Source organism: Hipposideros armiger, unplaced genomic scaffold (assembly GCF_001890085.2).
Source record: "Hipposideros armiger isolate ML-2016 unplaced genomic scaffold, ASM189008v1 scaffold_24, whole genome shotgun sequence".
Classification (NCBI taxonomy): Eukaryota; Metazoa; Chordata; class Mammalia; order Chiroptera; family Hipposideridae; genus Hipposideros; species Hipposideros armiger.
Genome location: NW_017731374.1, coordinates 4,220,251 through 4,243,755, shown reverse-complemented (window position 1 = coordinate 4,243,755; position 23,505 = coordinate 4,220,251). Strand labels below are relative to the sequence as shown.

At 38.3% G+C, this 23,505-nt stretch overlaps 1 protein-coding gene across 8 annotated transcripts in view; it reads left to right on the top strand.

The window, feature by feature from the left end:
- LPAR1 (lysophosphatidic acid receptor 1) overlaps window positions 1-23,505 on the top strand; it is a 247,682-nt gene that overhangs the window by 145,474 nt on the left and 78,703 nt on the right. For 7 of the 8 annotated variants that reach the window (XM_019635896.1, XM_019635897.1, XM_019635893.1 and 4 more), the window contains exon 2: window positions 17,666-17,826. In XM_019635896.1, the coding sequence (XP_019491441.1) occupies window positions 17,782-17,826 (45 nt within the window). In that variant the 5' untranslated portion in view covers window positions 17,666-17,781. Of the gene's footprint in view, window positions 1-15,337; window positions 15,361-17,665; window positions 17,827-23,505 lie in introns of those variants that run through there. The other variant, XM_019635898.1, reaches the window with a different exon arrangement.

Here is a 23,505-nt window from a genome sequence, read left to right as displayed (position 1 = left end):
AGCCACAAAACCACCATCAGAATTAGAACGTTAACATCATTATCTTACTATCAGCTAATTTTCAGGACCCCGGTCACGTTTTCCCTGATTGTCTCAGTAATACCCTTTATAGCAAAGGTCCCAGTCCAGGGTCTTGCATTATATTTGTCACGTCTCTTGTTAGTCTCTTTTATTAAATTATGGAACAATTTCTCAGTTTTCTTTTATGACCTTGATGTTTTGAAGATTGTAGGACCATTATTTTGTAGTATGTTTCTCAGTTTGGGTTTGATTCATGTTTCTTTGTGATTAAATTCAGATTTTGAAACTTTGGCAGGAATATCACAGAAGGGACGCTATGCTCTTCTCAGTGCATCCTGTCAGGTGGTGCACAATGTTGATTTGTCCCAGTTTCCGGCGATGTTTACTTGGATCCCTTGATTAAGGTGGCGTCTTCCAGACTTCTTCACTGTAAAGTTACTGTGTTTCTTTGTAATTAATAAGAATTATGTGGGGAAGTATTTGAGTCTATGGAAACATCTGATTTCTTGTCAAACTTTTATTAGTTTATTTACATTAAAATGGATTTACATTTTACTCAAAGAGTTACAAATCTGCTCTGTCATTTAATTTTAAGCTCAAAAACTTCCATTTCGGCCAGGGGGTGGGCTTCAAGCTAATTTCCTTGTCCTTTTAACATGTCTCCTTAATTCTTCAAGTGCTGTTTAACTTTCTGGCTCAAGACGTTCCGAGTCATCGTGTACTTTTGTGCTCCAGCTCTGGAATCAGACATTGCTCCAAAGAGCCTGGTTTCTTTCAGTAGAGAATGATATTTAGAGACCAAGATCTAAGTGCTAGGATACTTGTTATTGGAGTGTCACTAATCCCAGGCCCTTCACTAATACATGCGTGTGCGCACGTGCGCACACACACACACACACACACACACACACACACACACACCCCTATACCTATTTTTACACCTATTTTTGTTTCTATAGCTATTGAAAACTGAGTTCATAACCTCCCCCCACCCCCATCTTTCTCTCTTTCTCTCTCCCTCTCCTGGATGCCCCCTCACTTTTCAGGCTCTGACAAGTGCCCTGGGCTTCCTTCTCATGGGGATATCCTCCTCACCTAATTTAACCTCAAACACTGCATTGGGCTGTCCTTGCAATATTACAAACATATGGTTGTTTGTATTACAAACATATATATGTATATTATAGTTAGTGGTCAGATTTTCTTACAAGCCAGTGTTTTCCATTCAAGGAGAATGTTATTTATTGTATTTTTAAAAATCTATAATATAGCATTTTCTTTGTTATAAGACATACTTTTTTTAGTATTTTTTTTTTATTGAGGACATACCTAAATTGCACATATTTAAAGTGTACCATTTGATTTGTTTTGACATCTGTATATACCTTTGAAATCATCACCACCATCAAGATAGCGAGCACATCGGCCAACCCTCACATTTTTTCCTGTCCCTTTGATCTTACTTTTTGCCGCACTGCCTCCCCTTCTATTCTTGGGCAATGACTGGTCTGCTTTTGATCACTGTAGATAAGTTTGCATTTTCTACAGTTTCATATAAATAGAATCACACAGTAAGTGCTTTGTTTTATCTGGCTTCTTTCCATCAGTGTAATTATTTTGAGACTAATACATGCTGTTGTGTATGTGAATAGTTCATTTCTTTTGATTGCTGAGTAGTATTCCATTGAATGGATATACAACAATTTGTTTATTCATTCATTTGTGAATTGATATTTGAGGTGTTTCTAGTTTTTAGCTTTTAGAGATTAAAGCTACTATAAACATTGTGCTCAAGCCTTTGTGTTGACATATTTTCTTTTCTCGTGGGTAAACTCTTAGGAGTGAAATGGCTGGATTGGATGGTAAGTGTATGTTTAACTTATAAAGGAATTGCCAAATTGTTTTCCAAACCAATTCCATCTTGCAGCCCCACAACAGTGTGTGAGAGCTGCAATTCCTTTACATCCTCATCAACATTTGGTATGGTCAGTCTTTTAAATTTAACCTATTTTAGGTGTGATATAATGGTATTTCATTGTGGTTTTCATTTATGCTTTTCTAACTGCTCTTCTGTGCTTATTTGCCCTCTGTGTATTCTCTTTGGTGAAGTGTCTAAATCTTTTGCCTATTTTTAAAAATGGGTTTGGTTTCTTACTGAATTTTGACATTAAAAAATATATATTTTGGATACAAGTCCTTCATTAGGTATTTGAAAATATTTTCTCCCAGTTTGTGGCTTGTTTTTTCATTTTCTTCAGTGTCTTTGAAAAACAGAGAACTTTTGGTGAAGTTTTTCAATTTGTTCTTTTCTGAATTATGCTTTTTTATAGCTTATCTAAGAAAACTTTGCCTAACTCAAGTCCATGGAGATTTTCTTCTGTGTTTTCTTCTAGAAGTTTTATAGTTCTAGGTTTTACATTTAGACCTATGAGCCATTTAAGTTAATTTTTGTATATGATGTAAGATATGAATCGATTTTTTTTTGTTTTTGCATGTGAATATCCAATAGTTCCAACACAATTTGTTGAAAAGGCTATTGTTTCTTCACTACATGGCTTGTTTACCTTTGTCAAAAATTAGTTGTGTAGGTCTATTTCTGAAATCTATTTGTCTTTCTTTATGCCCACACTACACTGCACTGTCTTTATCACTTATTATCCTTTCAATGTCTAAGGGGTGAGTAGTGACCACCCCTCTTTCATTTCTGATACTAGTAATTTGTGCCTCCTCTCCTTTTTTCCCTAACCAGTCTGGTTAGAGGGTTGGCAATTGTATTGATTTTTCTCAAAGAAAAAGCTTTTGGGTTTATTGTTTTCTACTGTCCATTTCATTGTGATGTATTTCTTCTATTTTCCTTCTTACGTACTTTGGCTTTAACTGCATCATATTTGTCTAGTTTCTGATGGTGAAAGATGTAATTACTTATTTGAGACTTCTTTTCTAATAAAATTGTTTAATGATATAATTTTCCTCTTAGGTACTGCTTTAGTTACATCCCACAAATATTGATGATTTGTTTTCATCTCCATTCATTTCAAAATATTCATTTAATTAAAAAATACTTTCAATTTCCTCTTTCAGTTACTTCCTGATCCATAAAATATTTAGAGATATGTTAATTTTCCAGCATTTGGAGATCTTCCAGAGATCTGTCTGTAACTGATTTTTAATTTAAATCAGTTGCAGTGAAAGACCATACTTTGCATGACTTGAATCCTTTAAATTTATTGGGACCTGTTTTATGACTCAGAATTTGCTCTACCTTGGTACAAGTTCACTTTGCACTTGAGAAGAATGTGTATTCTGCTGGTGATGGGTTGAGTATTCCCAAAATGTCAATTAGACTAAGTTTGTTGATTGAGTTGTTGAAGTCCTTTATATCCTTACTAATTTTTTGTTCTATCAATTAATGACAGAGGGGTATTATATTCTCTGGCTGTAATTGTGGATTTGTTTATTGCTCCGGTCATCAGTTTTTACTTGGTATATTTTGAAGTTCCCTTATTAGATACATAAGCTTTTAGGATTGTTATGTCATCTTGGTGAATCAACACCTTTATCATCATGAAATGACCTTCTTTATCCTTGGTAATATAGTTTGCTCCAAAATTTACCCTGTCAGATACTAATACGGGCATTCCAGCTTTATTTTGTTTAGTGGTGGCTTGGCATACCTTTTTCCACCCTTTTAAACTGTGTCTTCATATTTAAAGTATGACTCTTGTAGGGAGCATATAAATTGGGTCTTGCTTTTTTAAGAAATCTAATCTGACAATCTCTGTCTTTCAATTGAGTTTCTTAGACCACTTACATTTAATGTGTGTGTGTTTTGATACAGTTATATTTAAGTCTGTCATCTTGTTATTTGTCTATTTGTCCCATCTATTCCTTGTTTCTCTTCCTTTTTTGTGTTTGGTATATTTTATGATTTTATTTTATCTCCTTGGCATATTACCTATAATTCTTTTATTTTTAGTGGTTGATTCAGCACTTATAGTAGGTTTTAACTTATTGTAGGCTACTTTTAGGTGATATTATACCTCTTTCTGTATACTATATCTTACAACAGTATACTTACATCTCTCCCCCTTAACTTTTTTGTTTTACTTTTACCTTTGTAACAAATCCCATTGTTATTTTTGTCAATTCTTTTTAACAGCTTTATTGAGATATAATTCACATACAATTCAACCATTTAAGGAGTACAATTCAGTGTTTTTCAAAAACTATATTCAGAGTTATGCAACTATTACCTCAATCAATTTTAGAAAATTTTCATCTTTCTCAAAGGAAGTCCTGTACCTATTATCAGTCATTCCCTATTTGTCCTCCCCCAAACTCCTGGCAAACACTAATCTACTTTTTTGTCGCATGGATTTACATATCCTAGACATTTCACACAAATGGAATCATACAACGTTTGGCCTTTTGTGACTGCCTTCTTTTACTTAGCATAGTGTTTTCAAGGTTCATGCATGCTTGTAGTATTTATCATTATTTCATTTCTTTTTATTGACCAATAATATTCCATTGTTTGGAAATGCTACATTTAATTTTTATCCATTCATCAGTTGATGGGCATTTGGTTTGTTTCCAGTTTTTTGCTATTTTGAATAATACTTCTATGAACATTCTTGTACAATTTTTGTGTGGACATGTATTTTTAATTCCCTTAGGTATATACACCCAAGAGTGGAACCACTGAGTCATATGGAAACTCTCTTTAATATTTTGAGGCACTACTGTTTTTCACAGTCACTGGACCATTTTATATTACCACAAGCAATGTATGAGCGTTCCAATTTCTCCATATCCTCGCCAACACTTGTTATTATCTGTCTTTTTGATTATAGCCATCTTAGTAGGTGCGAAGTAGAAGTGTGTGTGTGTGTGTATAATTTTTTATTTTTTGCAGAATGTCTTCAAATCTTTTCTCACTTTAAAATTGGCTTATTTGTGTCTTTAGTATTGATTTGTAAGAATTCCTTTTATATTCTGTATATAAGTCTCTTATCAGATATGCGATTTACAGATATCTTTTTCCATTCTGTGAATTGTTAATTATAATTTAAAGAGACTTATGTAAGAAAATTTTTTTTTATAGTTACCCACTTAATAACTATTTTTGGTGTTCTCCAGTTATTTTTGAATATTTACCTTTTCATCTGATACAATTTTCCTGGTGTCTGGTAGACTTCCTTTTTAATATTTCTTGTAGTCCAAGTCTGCTTATGATGAATTCTTTCAGCTTTTTATGTTAGAAAATATTTTTGTTTTACTTTTATTTTTGAAACACATTTTCCATGGGTGTAGAATTCTGGATTGATAGGGTTATTTTTTCCCCATTACATTAAAGATGTTTATCGCTGTCTTTTTTACTTTCATTTTTTCTGATTAAAAATCTGCTGTCATCCTTATCTTTGTTCCTCTCTATGTCACAATTCTTTTTTTTTTTTAAAAGCTGGCAACTTTAAAGCCTTCTTTTGTTATCATGTTTTGATAAATTTGATTACGATGTGCCTTTGTGCATTTTTCTTTGTTTCTTGTGCTCATGGTTCATTAAGCTTGTTGAATCTTTGCATTTATAGTTTTTATTAAATTTTGAATTTTTTGGCCTTTATTTTTCAAATATGTTTTCTCTGTCCTCATTCCTTTGGGGTTTCCCATTAGTTGCATAATAGTCTACTTGAAAATTTCCCACATTTCACTGATGTTCTTTTAATTTTTCTTTTTTCTCTTTTTCTCTCAGTGTTGTAGTTTGGATAGTTTCTATTTCTGTCACTTCACAAATCTTTTCTTCTGCAATGTCAAATATTTCTGTTACTCCCATCCAGTGTGTTTCTCATTTTATACATTTTTTATCTCTAGAAATTTGATTTGAGTCTTTTAAAATATCTTTTATGTCTGTACTTTTTGAACATTTAGAATATGGTTGTAATAACTATTTTAATTTCTTTGAATATTAACTCTAACATCTCTATCAGTTTTGGGTATATTTCAATTGAGTGATTTTTGTTTCTTGTCCTCATGCTGGGTCGTATTTTCCTGCTTCTTTGCTTGACTGGTAATCATTGATTGGATGTCAGACTGTGAATTTTTCCTTGTTGAATGCCGGGTATTTTTGTGTTCTTATAAATACTGGAGGTGCCCCAAAAATGTATGTACATTTTAAGAGCTGTTATCTATGTATCACTTTTCAAAGTTGAATTGAATTACAGTAGCAATGTGTAGTATGATGTTCGCTCAAAAGATGGCGTTAATTAAATGAATGCTGGCGTCACCACGCGACAGGCAGGACAGTTAAAAAAATGGCGAAAGCACAGTTGTTCGAGAAGTGCAAGACCATTTTGAAGTGGTATTTGAAATTTGAGAATGCTGTGGAAATACAGAGACAATGGAGGTGTGAGTATGCAACAGAACCTTCAACATGCCTAACAATAGCACGCATTCATGATAAGTCTGAGACGCATGGTACTGTGTGTGATGGGCACAAGGGAAGATCTGGGAGGCCTCGCACAGCAATAAGTCCTGCTTCTTCTGCTGTGGTGTTGGAACAGTCCACGCTCACCACAGAAGTCTGCCAAGCAATGTTCACCGTAATCAGAAGTGTCTGGACGCTGATGGTAACCCTTTTGAGCACCTCTGGTAATTGCAGAAGTCAAACGTGACTTGTGTTCATCTTTTGTTATCAGTATATATTGTGTATTCTAATTTTAATACAGTTTTTTCCTTTCTTAAAATGTGTATAGATTTTTTTGGTGCCCTCTGTATTCTCAAGCTTTGTTTTGAGTCACAGTTAATTACTTGGAAACAATTTAATCTTTTCAGGTCTTGCCCTTAAAATTTGTTCAGTTGGATCAGCTTAGTGTTTAGTCTAGGCCTATGAGTAATTCTTTCCCACGTCTGAGGTAAGATGCTCTGAGTGCTCTACCCAGTGTCCTATGGATTGTGCGGGTTTTCAGTCTTGCTGGTGGGAACAGAAACTGTTCAGATGGATATTACTCCAGCCTCTAACTGTTTCTTCATGTACCTTCTCTGATTGGTTCTCTGTTGAATACTCAAGTGGGGCACTGCAGATCTCTCCGGTTTTCTGTCTTTCCAGTTCTCTCCTTTGTGGATACTCTGAATTCTAGCTGTCTTGAACTTCTTGGGTTCTCAGATTTGCTTCTTCAATTTAGTGAGTTCCCTGGGTTCCACCTGACTTTCCCCTGTCTTGTGGCCTGGATGCTTTTGAGGCAGGAAGCTGGGGCAATCGTAGGGCTTGCCTGTCCTTTTCCCAGTTCTTAGCAGTCATTGTCTTTTGTTACCTGATGTCCAGTATTTTAATCTGTTGTTGTTGTTGTTTTAGACAGGTGGTTATATCTGGTTCTTGTTACTCCATCTTAACCCCCTACATTCTTTTTCTGTAGAAAAACTGAAATGCCTCTATCACCTTAGGGCATAATACGTGTGTGTGTGTGTGTGTGTGTTATCTTGCTGTGTCTCTGTTTTCCCAAATGGGGGAGAGATATAAATACATAATTTCAATAGAATTGAAGTTTAATTGGCTGTATAAAATTGAATTGCATGTGAGCATAGTTTTAATAACTCACTTGTCAAGTACCATGTTATTGATGTTTAGATTGTTTCTAAAATTTCCAGTTATGTATGATATTTCATTAAGCATCTTTGTAGCAAAATCTTTGCCCTTAATAGTAATTCTTTCCACAGTATAAATTCCCAGGTGTGGAATGACATACCCTCTGATTCAGAATACATTTGAGGATCTTGATGCACCCCCCCTTCCCACCCGCAAACACACACACATTGTTTTCCAGAAAGATTATAACAGTTGCATCTGAACCATAACTCAATTCGAGTGCCTGTCTTCCTACATTGTGGCAAATACATCTGAAAATTATCTCTCAAGCATAACTTTCTTATGTTGAGGTACTGCTTTAAATCACTGTTCTTCAGTTCAGGCACTCAGAATTGATTTTGACTCATACTCTCAAAGGTATTTGAAGTTTAAGCTACTCAAAACTGTAAATAATGGAGAATGCCTTTGTCAATAGAATCCTTTGCTGTTACAAGCTGCTACTTTGGGCTGAGTCGCTTTTCTTATCACAGCCATTGGGTTCTATATTCTGGCCAGTTATTTTGATATTTTGCCTCCACCCCCATTTGCTCTCTTCCCTTTTTCCCTTCCCCTCAACTCCACCGATATGAATATGTATATTAGTATTCCTTCTAGTCTCAGCCATTTGGGAATTACTTCTGATTTTAGAAACATGTGCTTGCTCTTAGAAGGAAATACCTTCCAAGACACTTCCATTGGCTGTGGTTGGAAGAGTCTAGTGTGGCCTGAGGTTTGGTTAAAAAGGTTGTAACTTTCCTTGCCCTGAAGCCTATGGACTGCAAATGTTCAGCTTGACTCAGAGGCTCCCTGCCTAAGCATTTGTCAATACAAATATATCTACCCTATGCTTCAGGTACTTCCTCCCTTAGGTGGAACTCATAATTTCCATTCGTCTTTGCCCTGCGCTGGGTCCCTATGCAAATGGCAGAGGGTCGTGGCTGCAGATACCAAGATGATCAAGAGTTTAGACATTGTGGGTCCCGGGCAATAGACAAGTGCGTTAGTAAGTCTGTCTCTTACCCAAAGGATAATTCTTCTAATTGTCCTACCTTTCAAGAGGATTTTCTCAGTCCTTGTATTTGACTTCCCTTCCTTAATTTCCATCCCTTCTTTTCTTGTTCTCTCTATTTGTGATTGAGCATATTCACTCGAGTTCATTTTCCTCTATCCCCGAAATCTATAATTCCAGCTCATTCTAATCCACTATTCCTAAACGACAGATTTTTCTGTATTTTCTAAGCAATACAAAGCAAAGTAGCTTAAACTTAAGACTGTGAAGAATAAGGCCAATACATTCTTTGCCCTAGTAGTGACAAGTGTTTTGAGATTTTGCTGCAAATTGTGTTTTACAATTCCTATTTTGACAAGCTTCTAGATAACATCTCTCCCATCAGGAACACTCTTCTGTTCAAAAGTGAAAACTGTATGCCTGTCAGTACAGTCTTTGAAATTGGGACAGTGAGCTTATTTAAATAATTTTTGGCCAGTTTCTTCAATCTGTAGAATACTGGAGTCTGAACTCATAAAACATGTGTAAAAGAGTGCAATTGTGTTTCTCTTTCTGTGGCTAGCCAGCGTGAGCAGGATGGGCTAGCTGTATTCCTTCCTTTGAATGCATCAGCTGAGTGCCATATAGAAAGGATAAACTTTTAGGACAAATGTTGAATAAAAGGTCTGATTGAAAAGCTGGAGAAGCAAATGGAAAAACTGATACTATGTGTGGAAAAGAGATTTAAGAACATGGAATAGGTTGTCTTCTGTGAGTATACTGAAGCAAGATCTTGGGCCTGAATCTTTGAAGAAGAGAGCAAAGTTTCTGCTGTCACAGGTAGAAATGGTATTTAAAACAAAACAGGAGGCGTTTATTTGGTTTCTCAGGTGCTTTTCTAATTTCTTTGTTCTAACTCTCCAAATAAAGCAAATGGAGTCTGAGAGGGATCGGAGCTTTCTTTATCCCAGCTAGACCACTGGCCTCACCGGTTTTATGGGAAGCAGTGGTGAGGATAGGAAGCTCAGATACAAAAATGTAGCATGGCTGTCCCTCTGTCAGCCTTTTCTCCTCTTTCCCTTTCTTCTTCTTTTTTTTTAAGCCTGAAATTCTCATTTTATCAACTTTTTCAGAAATAAAACAGCATTGGTTGACTCCTTTTTCAAAAGGTGAAGAATTTTCTCCTTTTTGTAAATGATTTCCTAGAGTTTCTAATCTTAGTTCATTACAGTTATATATATGTATTTCAATTATATTGTGTTTCATTTAATAGTTATAATAACTGCCCTTGGGGGTCACCAGTATTATCACAGTTATTCTGTGTTTCCATGGATTGACAGCCTTCTCATGCTGAGGCTCTCCTGAACACATTTTGATTCGTCACATGATTAGTTGCATTATGTCATCAAGTGGATATTCAGGATAAAATATGTCCTGATTATTTTATATTTAAAAGTGCCTTCTTTTTGCCATTGCTGGTAAAAGACAGTTTGGCTGACTGCATAGTTACTGAGTCATTTCTTTTTTCTGACAAAATCTTGAAAGTTGCTTCTTTGTCTTTATCTGTTGTGGCTGGGATGGTGGCTGTGTGTAGCTCAGCGTTTTCCCTTTATGATTTGATTTCCCCACTTGATTTTTTGGGGGAATTTTTAAATTTATTTTTATTTATTAATTTAAAAAAGATTTTATTGGGGAATTTGGGGAGGGTAACAGTGTTGGGGAATTGGGGAAGGGGAACATCCAAGTTGTTGTCCTTCAATCTTAGTTGTGGAGGGCACAGCTAGCTGAGCTCCAAGTCCAGTCGCCATCCAGCCACCCATCAGTAGCTCAGGGCTACTCAACTCAAGGTGCCATGTTCAATCTTAGTTGCTGGGGGAGGTGGGGCGTAGCCCCTCATCCCATGCGGGAGTCGAACTGGCAACCTTGTTGTTAGGAGCATGTGCTCTCACCAGCTGAGCCATCCTGCCACCTGTTGGCAGCTCAGTGGCAGCTCAGCTAGGACGCAGCTCACTGGCCCATGTGGGAATCGAACCGGTGACTCTGTTGCTCAGAGCTCACGCTCTTAACCAACTGAGCCACCCGGCTGCCCAGCACGTGTGATTTTTGTCAAGCCATTCTTCCATGGCATCAATTTGATTTCCTGCAGTGGCACTTCTGCCTATTGTAGCTTTAAATTTTTTGTTTCAGCAGTGATACTGTTTTTTTTTAGTTTTCCTATTTTGTTTTTATTTCTTTTCTTTTTTATAATTGGGGAATTGGGGGAGGGGAACAGTGTTGGGGAATTGGGGAAGGGTACCAGCCATGTTGTTGTTCTTCAATCTTAGTTGTGGAGGGCGCCAGTCACCATCTGGCTTCCCATGGGCAGCTTGTGGCCTGTAAGTTCAAGGTGCTGTATTCAATCTTAGTTGCGGGTGGGTGTAGCCACCATCCCATGTGGGAGTTGAACCAGCAGTCTTTTTGTTAAGAGTGCATACTCTATCCACTGAGCCATCTGGGCGGCAGCTCAGCTTAAGGTGCTGGGTTCAGTCTTAGTTGCTGGTGGGCGTAGCCCACCATCTCGAGCAGGCAGCCTTGTTGTTAGGAGCACGTGCTATCACCACCTGAGCCATCCTGCCACCTGTTGGTAGTTCAGTGGCAGCTCAGCTCAGGCGCAGCATCACTGGCCCATGTGGGAATCGAACCTGCGGCCCTGTTGCTCAGAGCTCGCGCTCTTAAGCTAACGCTTAACCAACTGAGCCACTCGGCCAGCCCTGCTTTTATTTCTTTATCAGAGTTATAAATGTTTGTAATTTTAGGTGTCAAATAGCTGTATGAGGCTTGCTAAGAAAAAGGAGTCTCTGTCCCTCCATACCATTTAGCTTCATCATAGCTACCATTTTCTCTTGTTTTAGCTGCTTGATTTGGTATTTGCATTGCATTTCTAAGATTTTTATCTGTACGTTCTATCAGTTTTAAATATTTATAGAACTTCCATGTGGTAGGCAGGTGTGCCATACACATACTGCCATCCTGTACCTCTTTGTCCTGATATAGCTAGTTCATGATCTTGACTATTTTTGAGTGAGGCCATTATTGAGTGTTAATGGTATTATGATCTTGTTAATGGTGACCATAGTTGAGCCATCTAGAATTCTATGAAATTCTACGACTCTTTTTCCTCTTTTGCAAATTTTTTGTTCCCCTTTAAATTAATCATTCTTTTTGTGTTTGTTTAGTTCCTATATGCTTATTACTCATGCAATCCCAAACTCTCTGTCAGTTCTAGAAATCTGCTCTTAATATATCCGAAGGACAATTAATCTGCCAAGGCTGCTTTGTGAGTCCTCTTACCTGTCATCCATTGATCTCCTTGCACAATTGTGCCAGGAACTCCCTTTGTTTTTCTCTTGTATTGAATTCCTATTCCTGTGTCACATGCCTTCCTTTTTCTTAGTTTCCTCCCTGTTTTGCCGAAGAACATCCTCCAATACAATTCTAGGTCATAAATCACTTTCCTCATTGCTCCATTGTCTTCTAGCTTGCAGGCTGCTGTTACGAAGTCCAAAGACTGATTCTTAATCCTTTGTTTATGAGTTCCTCCACACCACTTTCTGATAGCATATAGAATTTTTTTTTAATCTCTAGTGTAAAAAAATCCAAAAAAACTCATCGTGATGAGCTTAATGTGGGCATATTAAAATCATTGAGGTGGGCTGGTAGGAACTTAGTGGGCCCTTATGGTCAACAAACTTTTCAGTTTTAGAAAATGTGTTAAGTTAGTTATTTCATTTCCTCTCCTTTCATTTCCTTTATTCTTTTATTCTGGATTTGCTTTTATTTAATTATTAGATCTCCTAGAGTAGTCCTCTAGCATTCTCATTTTGTTTTTTTGCTCTACATTTTGGATTTTTACATTTGGAACTTTGCATTCCAGTTCTACTGAATTTCAAATGATCAACTTTTAAGCATTTTGTTTTTGTTTCAATAGTCCAGTGTCTTCTTCCTGATGTGACTATTTTCAAGTCTTTTCATCTGTTCAGATTACGGAGAGAAGCATCTTTCAGTCTCAGGCCTTAGATGATATAAGGCTGGCTTCAGATGCTATTTAGCTCTGATAGAAAGAATAGATACTAAGAAAGTGAAGCTATAGCTCTGGCCTTCCTATATCTTGTCATTTTATTCCTCCAGGCTTAGGGTTATGTGGAATCTACAGAAGAAAATAAACGAGCAAACAACACTAATAGACATAGAGATACATAGAAAAAAATCTGTTGCTGTATGGGAGTGGGTATTGGGGGGTAAGGGAGAAGGTGAAGGGGATTAGAAAGTGTTTAGTTTTTTTCTACTTGGTTTTTGCCAGACTATAGAGCTCTCTGCAGCAGGATTTCTATTTGATTTAAATGGTTCTATATATGTGCAACACTTTTCTAAAAGTTTGGGGATAAATTTATTCTTTTTTGGTTTCAGCATTGATGGCTTCTTCTTTAGTACTTTTTATTCATCTGTTCTGTTTTCAGGATGGAAGCTTTAAACTCTTTATCCATGTAGTTCTGTCCCCTACTCCCTCAATCTCTGGTTTATCTTCTCTACTAATACCATTTTCTGCTTTATTTTTAATTCTGTTTTCTGCTTTATCAACTGCCTTCATTGAAGTTCATAAATCCGATTTTTTTTTCTTTTTTTTTTTGGTTAATGCAGACTTGTTTCTGATAGCCTATATTTTTTAAGTTTTCTTTTATGTAGTATACCTATTTCTAAAGTAAACATTTGCTCTGATTCTAGAGCCGTCTCTTCCCTTGTAATTTTTCATATGCCTGAGGGATTTGGATTTTTCTCTGTTACTTATCCTTTGAGAGGAAAGTCTATGCATATTCAGTATCAGGTATTGCCTTGTGATTTTTCAGGAGACTGAAATGAGTCACTGTTTGACTCAAGTCCAGATGAAGAAAAAAGCTTAGATTTATAGTAGATTAATTTGCAAATTAGAAATTCATCTTCCTGTGAGGGCTAGGGTTAGGAGCCAGCATCAGCTGCAGAAGTAATCAAAATGAAGTTTGCCTCAGAACCAGACTTTCTTTTAGGTATTTGGTGTGGCACTTAGTAATTAGGAAGGTTATTGTCACTTGGCATGGCTGCTCATATCAGAAGCCAGCTGGGAGTGTTTTATTCCCCACATGTTTTCTGGGGCACTCATCATGGCCACATGCAAATTAGAAGTAAATGCAGTGAGAGATCACTTTCTCAATTGGAGCCAGGAGCCCCTTTTAAGGAGTGAGTGTATTTTAAATAGACTCCAACTCTCCCTGGCTTAGTTCCCGCCAACCCTCATCCCGCTGAACTAGGAGTGTCATTATGAGTCTATTGGGGTCTCTTTTGCTGATTTTCTGCCCATGCAGTTGCAGCTTCACATGAAGGTGATGCTGTGCCTTACCTTCTGTCAACCTCCCATGTTGATTTTTTCTAGTGTGTATTTCTAGAAGTTTAAGCAATAGTTGGGATCCATCTGTGGCTTCTAGGGCCGATTCAGGTTATTTGCAATTCTTATACTTAATTGGTGATTTCTCTAGTAATCTGCTACAGAAGAATGAGCTTATGTAGCTTTCTTATTTGTAAATTGTATTTTTATACAATATATATTGAAATAATTCATATCCAGTGACAATAGGGGAATGAATGAATAGGCGAGTAAATAAATAAGCAGCAAAGCTCATCTTTTGTAAGCAAGGGCCATTAGAGGTAGTTTTGTGGTTTTGCAAAGAGCGATATAGCTTAGAAGAGTTGCCTAGACTAGAAAATGGAGACAAGTAGAGAAGAAGAGAAGGGGAAACAGTAATGACCCAAGGGTAGCTGGGGTTAGTGGGGCCAACCCACACTGCTTTGTGGTTTCCTGTAGCTGGAACACAGTCTTGGAGCTCAAGCAAAGGAAATGGAGTGTTGGTTTGATGACAGATGGGAAGAACTATAGGACAGGTATCCAGATATTTGGAAGAGTTCACGAGGGATGTATTTCTTTAAAAAAATCTGTGCAACTCTGTAGCTGACAGTCTGGGGCTCTGGGAAAGCAGGGGACTAGTATGTGACAGTAAACCAGTTTACTTAGCTAGGGACTGAACAGCAGTATTACTTAGAATATTACCTTTTTTTGTCATTGTATCTAGCTCCCCCATGATTTGCCCAGTATTGTAAATAAGTTGGGAAGTAAATAGGTTTCATAAGCATAATGGAAGATATCACTCCCGTGAGAGAGCTGATTTTTACCCTTTGAGGTAGTATTGCTTAGTCCTTGTATTTTCAGAGTTAAGTAACCATACACCATTTTATAAAGAGCTCTTATAATGTTCTTACATTATAATGGCCAATGAAATCCTCAAAACTAGAGATGTCTTAAGTGCTTTAGGCGAAGGCAGTTAATTTTCTGCCTTATTTTTTTCCTGAAGATACCAAACTAACAATCTGTATTACGCATCTCAAGGATGCGTAACGTAAATCAAATCTAGGAACATGTCATTAAAACTTTGTATAGATGAGAGCAGCACAGGCCTCTCTGTTTCACAGTGTGGGGAGAATAGTTACTCTGCAGGACAGTTGATTTCGCCTTGCTTTCTTCAGGACTACCTGAAATTTCTGCTTCAAAGGACTCCACGCACTTTCTGTCTCTTCTTAATTTTGTTCCCTTACAGTGTCAGTCTATGGGAAGAGCGTGGGTCCTGGTTCTGGACTCAGCGCCCACATTTCCTGGCTGTTGTGACTTTGGGTATGTTGTGCAACCTTTCAAAGCATTGAATTTCTCATCTTTCTCATCTGTGAAATGACTTAACAATATCTGCCTAAACTGTATGTGAAATGACTGCTCAAGTGCTCAATGTCTGGCAGGCTTTCATTAAATTCCAGTCACCCACATTTTCCCCTTTTGTTGTCAGCACTGATGCCCTGTGGTAGATTTGTCACATTGATTTGTATATCCCTTCCCTTACTCCAGGCTAGGAGCCCAGGATTCACCTTTTGGGCAACTCCTTGTACTCTGAATATTGAAACTATGTTAAGGTTATATTGCTTAATGACTTAGCTTGGCAGAAATGATGTTATAATTGGATCTGAGCACACAGTATGAGTCTTTAAGGATGGAATCTCACTTGCCTGCTTGTCTTGTTTTTTGGTTATCATGCTATTTATATATTCATCTGCTCACCCTACGTATGATAGAGCAAGGTCATGTGAATTATAAATACACGAGAAGGAAAAAGGAAAAATAAAGAAGGAGGGGTGAGCACACAGTGATGGCCAGGAATGAAGTTCAGTACAAAACAGCACACCATGGGGGCTTGTAATTTTCTCAGAGTAGGCTTCTCACTCTAAGCAGCCATCATGAAAGAGAAGGCCTTCCAATATACATAGACCTTTCTCCTGGGCCGTTCATTTAAATTCACAGTGTGGTAAATAACAGGTCTTCCACGCCACTCCCCAGAAAACTGGGACTAATGAGAACATCACTGTTGTCTCAGGGCACCTGTGGAATTTTGTGTTGAATGTTACACCAAAACAGCTTGACAGCTTTACTTCTTATTTGTCAGTAACAGACAGAAGCACATAGGGAGGTGTCACAGTTCTAAACAATTAAAACCTAAAGGGATTGAAACTATAGTATGAAGGATAATACACAAAGACAGGATAAAATCAAAAGTTAAAGTTCATAGAAGCTGCTGCCAAACCTAGATGATTTCTTAGGAAACCGTTCTTCTGAGGTCATGTCACTTGCTTACCATCATCTAGCTAATGTAGAGTGTTACCAGAGGATTTGGGGTCAGAGGACTTGGATGAAGCATCCTGCTTCACCTTTCCTACTGCTCAAGACTTGGATCTTGTGATCTTGGTTCATTAGTTTCACTGTTATTCAAAGTATCATTTTCTAATCGTCTAAAAGTATGTAGGTATCATCTTACATGCTGTGCAACTAGAAAGTGTGTTTACAGACAAAAGCTTCCTGAAGGCAGGAGCCGGGTTAGTTTTATTCCTCATGCCCTTGGTTCACTATACATGCTCAATAAATAGCCTTTGAATAAAAGAATATTGCTAGGTGGTAGGAAAACAATCTAAACATGGAAAATTGTCTTAAAATGGAAGCGTTTTCTTAAATTCTTAAAATGAAAAACATTTCCTTTCTGGACCAAACTGCATCATGGAAACAATCACATCAATCTTTTGACAGAATTTGAGCCATGCTTTACTACAGAGAATTTAGCTTTTTTTTTTTTTGAGTTTTCTTAAAAAACATATTAATAATGGAAGATTTAGTTCTACTTCGTGCTTATCTAGCATCCTGTCTTGGAGGATGTCAAAGGGTTTTAGAAACATGCTCATCCTCACACATGGGGAAGTCTGACTTATAAGCCTCCCCTCCCCCCACCTCTTCTCACACCTGAGTACCTGGCTCATTCCTGTGACTGATTCCTGTAACTTTGGGCTGTCTTGCCTTTCTTTAATCCTGAAAGTGGCAATTAAGTTCCTTGAGGAAACGTAAATATGGAACACGTTCACCTTCTTGTATTTCATATTGGTCTGGGAGTTGGTGCTTATTTTCGTGCTGGTTCTGCCATTAATGAATGTATGACTCTGGTCCCTTCTCTTCTCCAGCCCTCAGTTTTTTCATCTGTTAGCGGGCAGGGTTGAACTGAGTGATCTCTAAGGCACTTGATGGTATTATTCTCTTGGCCCTTTGTATATAAACTCTCAGCTGTCAATTGTGGGTCACTTGATTCCTTTATTGTTTAATGACAGGGTGGCTTCTCCCTCGGTCCAGTCTCCCCATTTTCACAACTTGATACTACCTCCCCCAAATATTGAGCTAGCATGCAGAGTTGGATTCAAATAAAAATGCATCACCTTCACATGATTTGGATGACTGGTACAGAAATCCTAGCATTGAGGTGTTAGATGCACCCTCTTTTCATTGAGCTAGTAGCTGGCATTTGACAGAAGGGATTTTTGCTTCCTCTGGACAATGGTACTTCACTCCCATGGTAGTGCTCCTAGGCTAATTGTGGGTTTTCCTCCTTTTCCAGGTACACACTTCCTCCTAGCATGACTGAGATCTGATCAGCAGCCACGAGAATCTGACTCTTGTGTCTGGCGCTGTAGTGCTGGGGGCCTGGTCACTGCCCACAACTGCAGAGCTACCATGGCCACTGCATCCACTTCCACCCCTGTGATCTCACAGCCCCAGGTAAGTGATTTAAACTGGCCTAGGTTTGGGCTAATCATAGTTTTGTTGAATATTCAAGTTGAGTTTCAGAATGTGTGTTTGACTTTGGGGATCATGTATATCTTTCTAATTATCATTTGGTGGGCATTTGGATAATAGTACTTAGGTGAGCACAGTGCTATTTAGTTCAAGAAGCAGCTGGAACCATGAGCAAGTGATTTTAGTCAACTGGCTTCTGCTCATAGGGGCCTTGGTTTTCAGTGGCCCTTTAGGATGTTTGGCTGTTACTACAGACATCAAATTCCAAATCAAGACAGTCAGCAGTAAATCCAGCTGCCTTTCCTCTTTTGGCTGTTTTAGGGTATAAGGAAATATATCAGAACAGATCTAATCTTACAGCAAGTTTTCTGAATGCTGTCTCATTGTCCTCCTCCTATAGTTGTTATTATTAAGCCTTGACCTCGTCTAGTAACTTTGAAAAGAAAATGCAGTTCTAGAAACCTCTGAGCAACTGTAATGTGAGTTACTTTTTCTCTCCAGTGGAGAACTCGCAGCAGGATACAGCAGGAACACTGCCTTGTTCAGGTTATTTGACAATCTGATCTATTCGAGTATTACCTGGACTCTTTCAGTTTCGGCAGGCAGCGTGGCACAAGGAGGAAAGAGACTTTGGAGTCATTAGGCCTGAATTCACATCCCGATTGTTGGTTAAGGGGCCCAAGTCATGCTGACCTCGCTCCGTTTCAGTTTCTTTTATAATCGTACTTCACAGGACAGTTATGTGGATTAAATGACAGAATAGATGCAAAGCACATAGCAAGTGCCCGACAAGTGTAGTTTCCCATTTGCTGTTCCTTCACCTTCCCTTCAGCCTTCTGAAGTGTGACCTCCCCTCTCGTGACAATCGTTTTTAGGCCAAGGTTAAAGGAAAATATACACTTTTGAGAAAGAGCCATATTGGTTGAAATATGAATCTTGATACAAAATGTTGTTCCACCCTTTTTTTTTTTTCTGTATTACTTTGCAAGCTACTAAACTGTGTATGTATTTCAAGTAGGGGCTATCTGTATGTGTGAGGTAGGGAAAGGAGGAAGAAGAGGCAGAAAGGGGCATTTTTACTTTATTTACTCTAAATGTCTTTTTTTCCCCTTCTAAAAGACCTTGGCATTTGATCATAGGGATAAAGTCCTTGCTGTTCTTTAACATTTTAAAGCTTTTAGTATTCTTTTTCAGGATGTTTAGTGGTGTGTATGCTGTGATGTGGTTTCTCTTTCTGGTAAATGGGTTATTGTCTTTGCAAGTCTTCATTGAATTTGGGTATTTGGTTTCCATTCCCCTCAGTAGTGTGTTTGGTGCCTGAGAGACTTGGTGAATGGGTCAAAAGACTTAGTGCCTGTTGCCTGAGGTCACCGTGTCAAAGTCCACTGCAGCTGTTTCCCTGCAGTGATTATTCTTAGCCTTTTGTGAAGTTAGGTGCTAGCACAGGTTTTCTGGACAAGGCATTTCACATTCCCGCCTCGCTGCTATTATTCGTCAGCATTTCCAACAGCATCATCTTATCTGCACACCTTCCGTCTTACACAAGCGACTATCAGCGGGTGAGTAATATAAATATTTTTAAATGACTCATTTAATTAAAATGCTTAACACCACCCAAGGCAGAAAGAGGTCATATTTAATGTAAACACTTGGGGAAATGTGTACTCTTGTAAATGCTCTGTGGGGAAATAAAATTGGGACAGCCATTCTGGAGGGTAATTTGACAGTACCTTTAAAATTATATGCCTCTGCACATACCCTGTTCCCATCTTGGTATCTACATTAGACAAGCCCTCACACATGAGCCCAAGGAGACAGGCATAAAGACATTTATTGAAGCCTTAGTTGAAGGCCAAGAAATACAAAACTTCCTGAATTTACAATAGTAGAAGAACTTCATACGTTCAGGCATGTTGATGTGATTTAAATACCTGAAGCAGTTAAAAAATGATAAATATATATCTCCACACAGCTATATCTCCCCGAGATATCTGATGGAGGGAAAGGAAAGCAAGATGCAGAATAATACTTATTGGAAGAGATCATAAAAACTGTAAAACAAGACTGTATTTTTAAGGGATAAACATATAGTATGCAAATGTAACTGCATAGTGAAAGGTCTAGAACATATGTTGTCAAAGGGATTGATGTTGCCCCCAAGAGGGCAAAAATTGGATCTTCGTAGATGCAACATCCCTCCAACGCTTTACCCTCAATGAAGAAATCTTATTCTTTAGTGTTTAATTTCTCTCATTAGGGTAGAATTTAAATCTAATTAAAACATTTTCCTTGAGAGTCACCAGTGGAAAATAAAGTCAAGAAACTCTGGTCCAGAAGCATCCTGGCTCCAGCATTTTCTAACTGAGCACATAGGAGTGGAGGATGGAGGAGAAAGGTTTTCCCCCCTCAGTGCCACCGTTTCCTCAGCTGCAAAATGAGCATAATAACAATAATAAAGCCAACTTCATAAGGTTTTTTAAGGATGAAATTAGATAAGACATGTAAAACTTAGAACAGTGTCTGCCACATATTGCTCAGTACATCGAAGTGGTGTATTTGTTCAGCAAGCACTGTGGCAGGCCTGAGGATAACAAAAATAAATCAGGTAAAACAAGGCTTTTGCCCTGCCAGGGTTCAGAAGTCTAGAGAGGAAACAGACCGAGAAGGAAACAAAAATTTTCAGTGCTGTGTTGCAAACGCTGCGATACCGGAAGTATGGGTGCTCTAGGAGTAAAGTGGGGCACCCAGGAAAGCCCTGGAGGGTCAGGGAAGACTTCCTGAGGGAAGACCACCTGGCTGGCAGCTTCTGAATGAGTGTGAGTTATCCTGCTCAGGAAGAGTAAGTAGCACGCGTGAATGTCAAATGTCCCCAGGTGAGAGAGAGCACAGCATTTGGAGGTCCGTTCAGGGGAGTTGCAGACTAGTGGGGTGTGAGGTTGCGATAGGTGATATGCTAGAGCCAGCTCTGCCAGCCCTCCAGATCTGATAGTTACATTTTCAGGGATTGAGTGAGCCCATTGACTTCGTGCTTGGAGCTTGAAATCAGCCAGGGTGGAGTCTTTACATCATGGAAATTGGCAAGCTCAGTCCCTCACTCCTAAGAGCCTATTGTTGAATATTTATCAGCATACTTCTGATTGTAGAGGAGGAAGATGGGTTAGGTTACAAGGCTGGGGAAGATTTTGCAGGGCCTTGCAAGCCACCTTCAGGAACTGAACATTAATCTTGAAGAAACCTGTGTAGCTTTTAAGTCTTAGACGTGGGTTCACACCCTGCCTTTTGTCCGTTTTGCTGAACAAGTTCATTAATTAATCTCCACCAGGGCCGTGAACCCCATTATTCTTACCACATGTTGGGAACAGTAGTAGCCTCTGATAGTTTAGGGAACTCAAGCCCACTTGGAAGGAATCAGCTATAAACTGGGGCATCAGATCCCAGGGAGAGGCAGCTGGCTCTTCCGCTCTTGGTTCCCAGGATCCTCTGGTTGATGATGGGCCTCCTGATTTTATGTCAAGTCTTTACATGAAATGTGTGCAGCCAACTTTTAGTCCAGGACTGACCTGTCCTTGCCCCCAACCTGTATGCTGTATCTCTCCTATTATCAAGTTTTTCCCAGCTTCAGAGAAGGTAAAAGTACTCTAAATACAGCATCTCCTTAGGCAAGGCATAATCAGCTCACTCAATCAGCTTCGCCTGGTATTGTCTGGCACATCAACTTGCATTCTTTTAGAGTGAATTCAGGGACTGGTGTAGAGATAAGCCCACATTCAAGTGTGAAAGGCCTGACAATCCTTTTATAAGGCAAAAATCCTTTTCTAGGCAAAAACAACATTTTTTTTTTTTAAAAAGCTTTTGGTTTTGTTTGTTACTCTATTCATTTGGTAACAAAGAGTGGTTTTTCTAATCAAGGCTGCCTAATACTAGATATAAACTAATTAATATGAACAAATAGCCTGTGATTGTTTCCAACAATAATAGGGAAGAAAGCTTTCATTGTCACCCCTGCTGGGATTGCTGTTTAGTTAGTGAAAGATATGCCTTGTGCTTTGAAGTGGGACAAGTTTGTATTCCCTGCTTTATTCCTGCCTAGACTGGAAGATGGATTTTTGTTTTCTCATGCCGAGAGAGCACCTTGTTCTGATGAAGCAGGATGAAGACTGAGGCGAAACTGGGCTGGCCACAGCCGCAGGAAGACTATATTTGTAGCTGATTTACAGTTCTGTGAGTCCAGACACTGATACGGATCTTCCTTACCCAAAGGAAGCTCCCGACAGGACTCTGCTCATCATTTGGTTAATGTGTTCATACCCTGTGGACATGGTGGGGCATGAAGGTGGGAAAGGAAACCAAAAAACTTGCCCTTCTTAATGACTATTTTCTGTTTCTAGAACTCTGTTTAGCATTACTTTAATTGTGGGTTCATCTAGTTACTGTGAGTAGAGTATGGATGAAAAGTTTTATTTGCCTTTTGAATGGAAGGGTCAATAGTTCAATACACACATGAGTGGATTGGCCCATCCAGGACTGGTTTTGAGACCAGAAGAGTTGTTCCGAACACTTCAAAGGTCGTCAGATCTCACACCTGTGATTCCAAAAGGAAGGATTCTTTTCCATCAGTATTTTACAAGGTATTTCATTCTCCCTGTCATTTGGCAAGGGGCTGTCTTGGTTTAAATCCCGGGAAACAAAAGATAAGTTGATTTCTCCAGGTTCTTACAAGATTTCCTGTAGCTTTCATTACAAACATGAATTTGGGTAGATTTTCAATGTCTTAAACAACAGCTTTGTTCCTCTGGTTCTTATTCAGTTTTCTGATATAACACAAGTAGGTCTCTACTTACTGTCTGTTGGCAGAGAGGTGTTTTTGAACATCATTACCAAAAGGTTATCCTAACAAAATCCATCATATTTCCAAAATCTATGTTTTAGAGGTTTTATTTCTGAAATTAGAAAGTGGATACTTGTAGAGTAAAGCAATTGAATTCCATATTAAATGGGTTGCATTTTTGGTTTGTTTGTTTTGGTTTGTTTGAGATTGACAAACTGTTTTTTAAAGAACTTTGTATTATGGCGTTTTCAATTATTCACTAAATAAAAAGAATAATATAATGAATCAGAATATAGCCATCATCTAGAGTCAAAAATTATTAACATTTTGCCGTACTTAATTTGTTTTCTCCCATTTGGGGGATGAAATGTTTTAAAGCAAATCCTTGACGTTATGTCATGTCATCTCAACCTTTATATATCAATGTGTATCTCTAAAAAATAAATTACTTGTATAATCATTATAGTACCATTATTACAAGTAAAAACTCTCTAATATGATTTTATATTCATTCATATTCAGATTTTCCCAATTGTTTTTCTAAAAATGTATTGGCACGTTAAATGTTATATTTGATAACCATTAATTAGATCAATTTACTCTTCTGCTTAAAACTATTCAAAACTGGGCTGGCCGAGTGGCGTGATGGTTAAGAACTGGCTTGGGACGCCAGAGGGTCCCGGTTCGGATCCCACATATGAGGCCCAGTGAAACTGCCCCCTACAGCTAAGATGCTGAACAACAGCTCAACCTGGAGCTGGGCTGGTGAGTCGCCAGTGACGGCGTAGGCTGCCAGCCCCTGCTGCAGTGGGTTGCCATGGGCTACCGTGTGT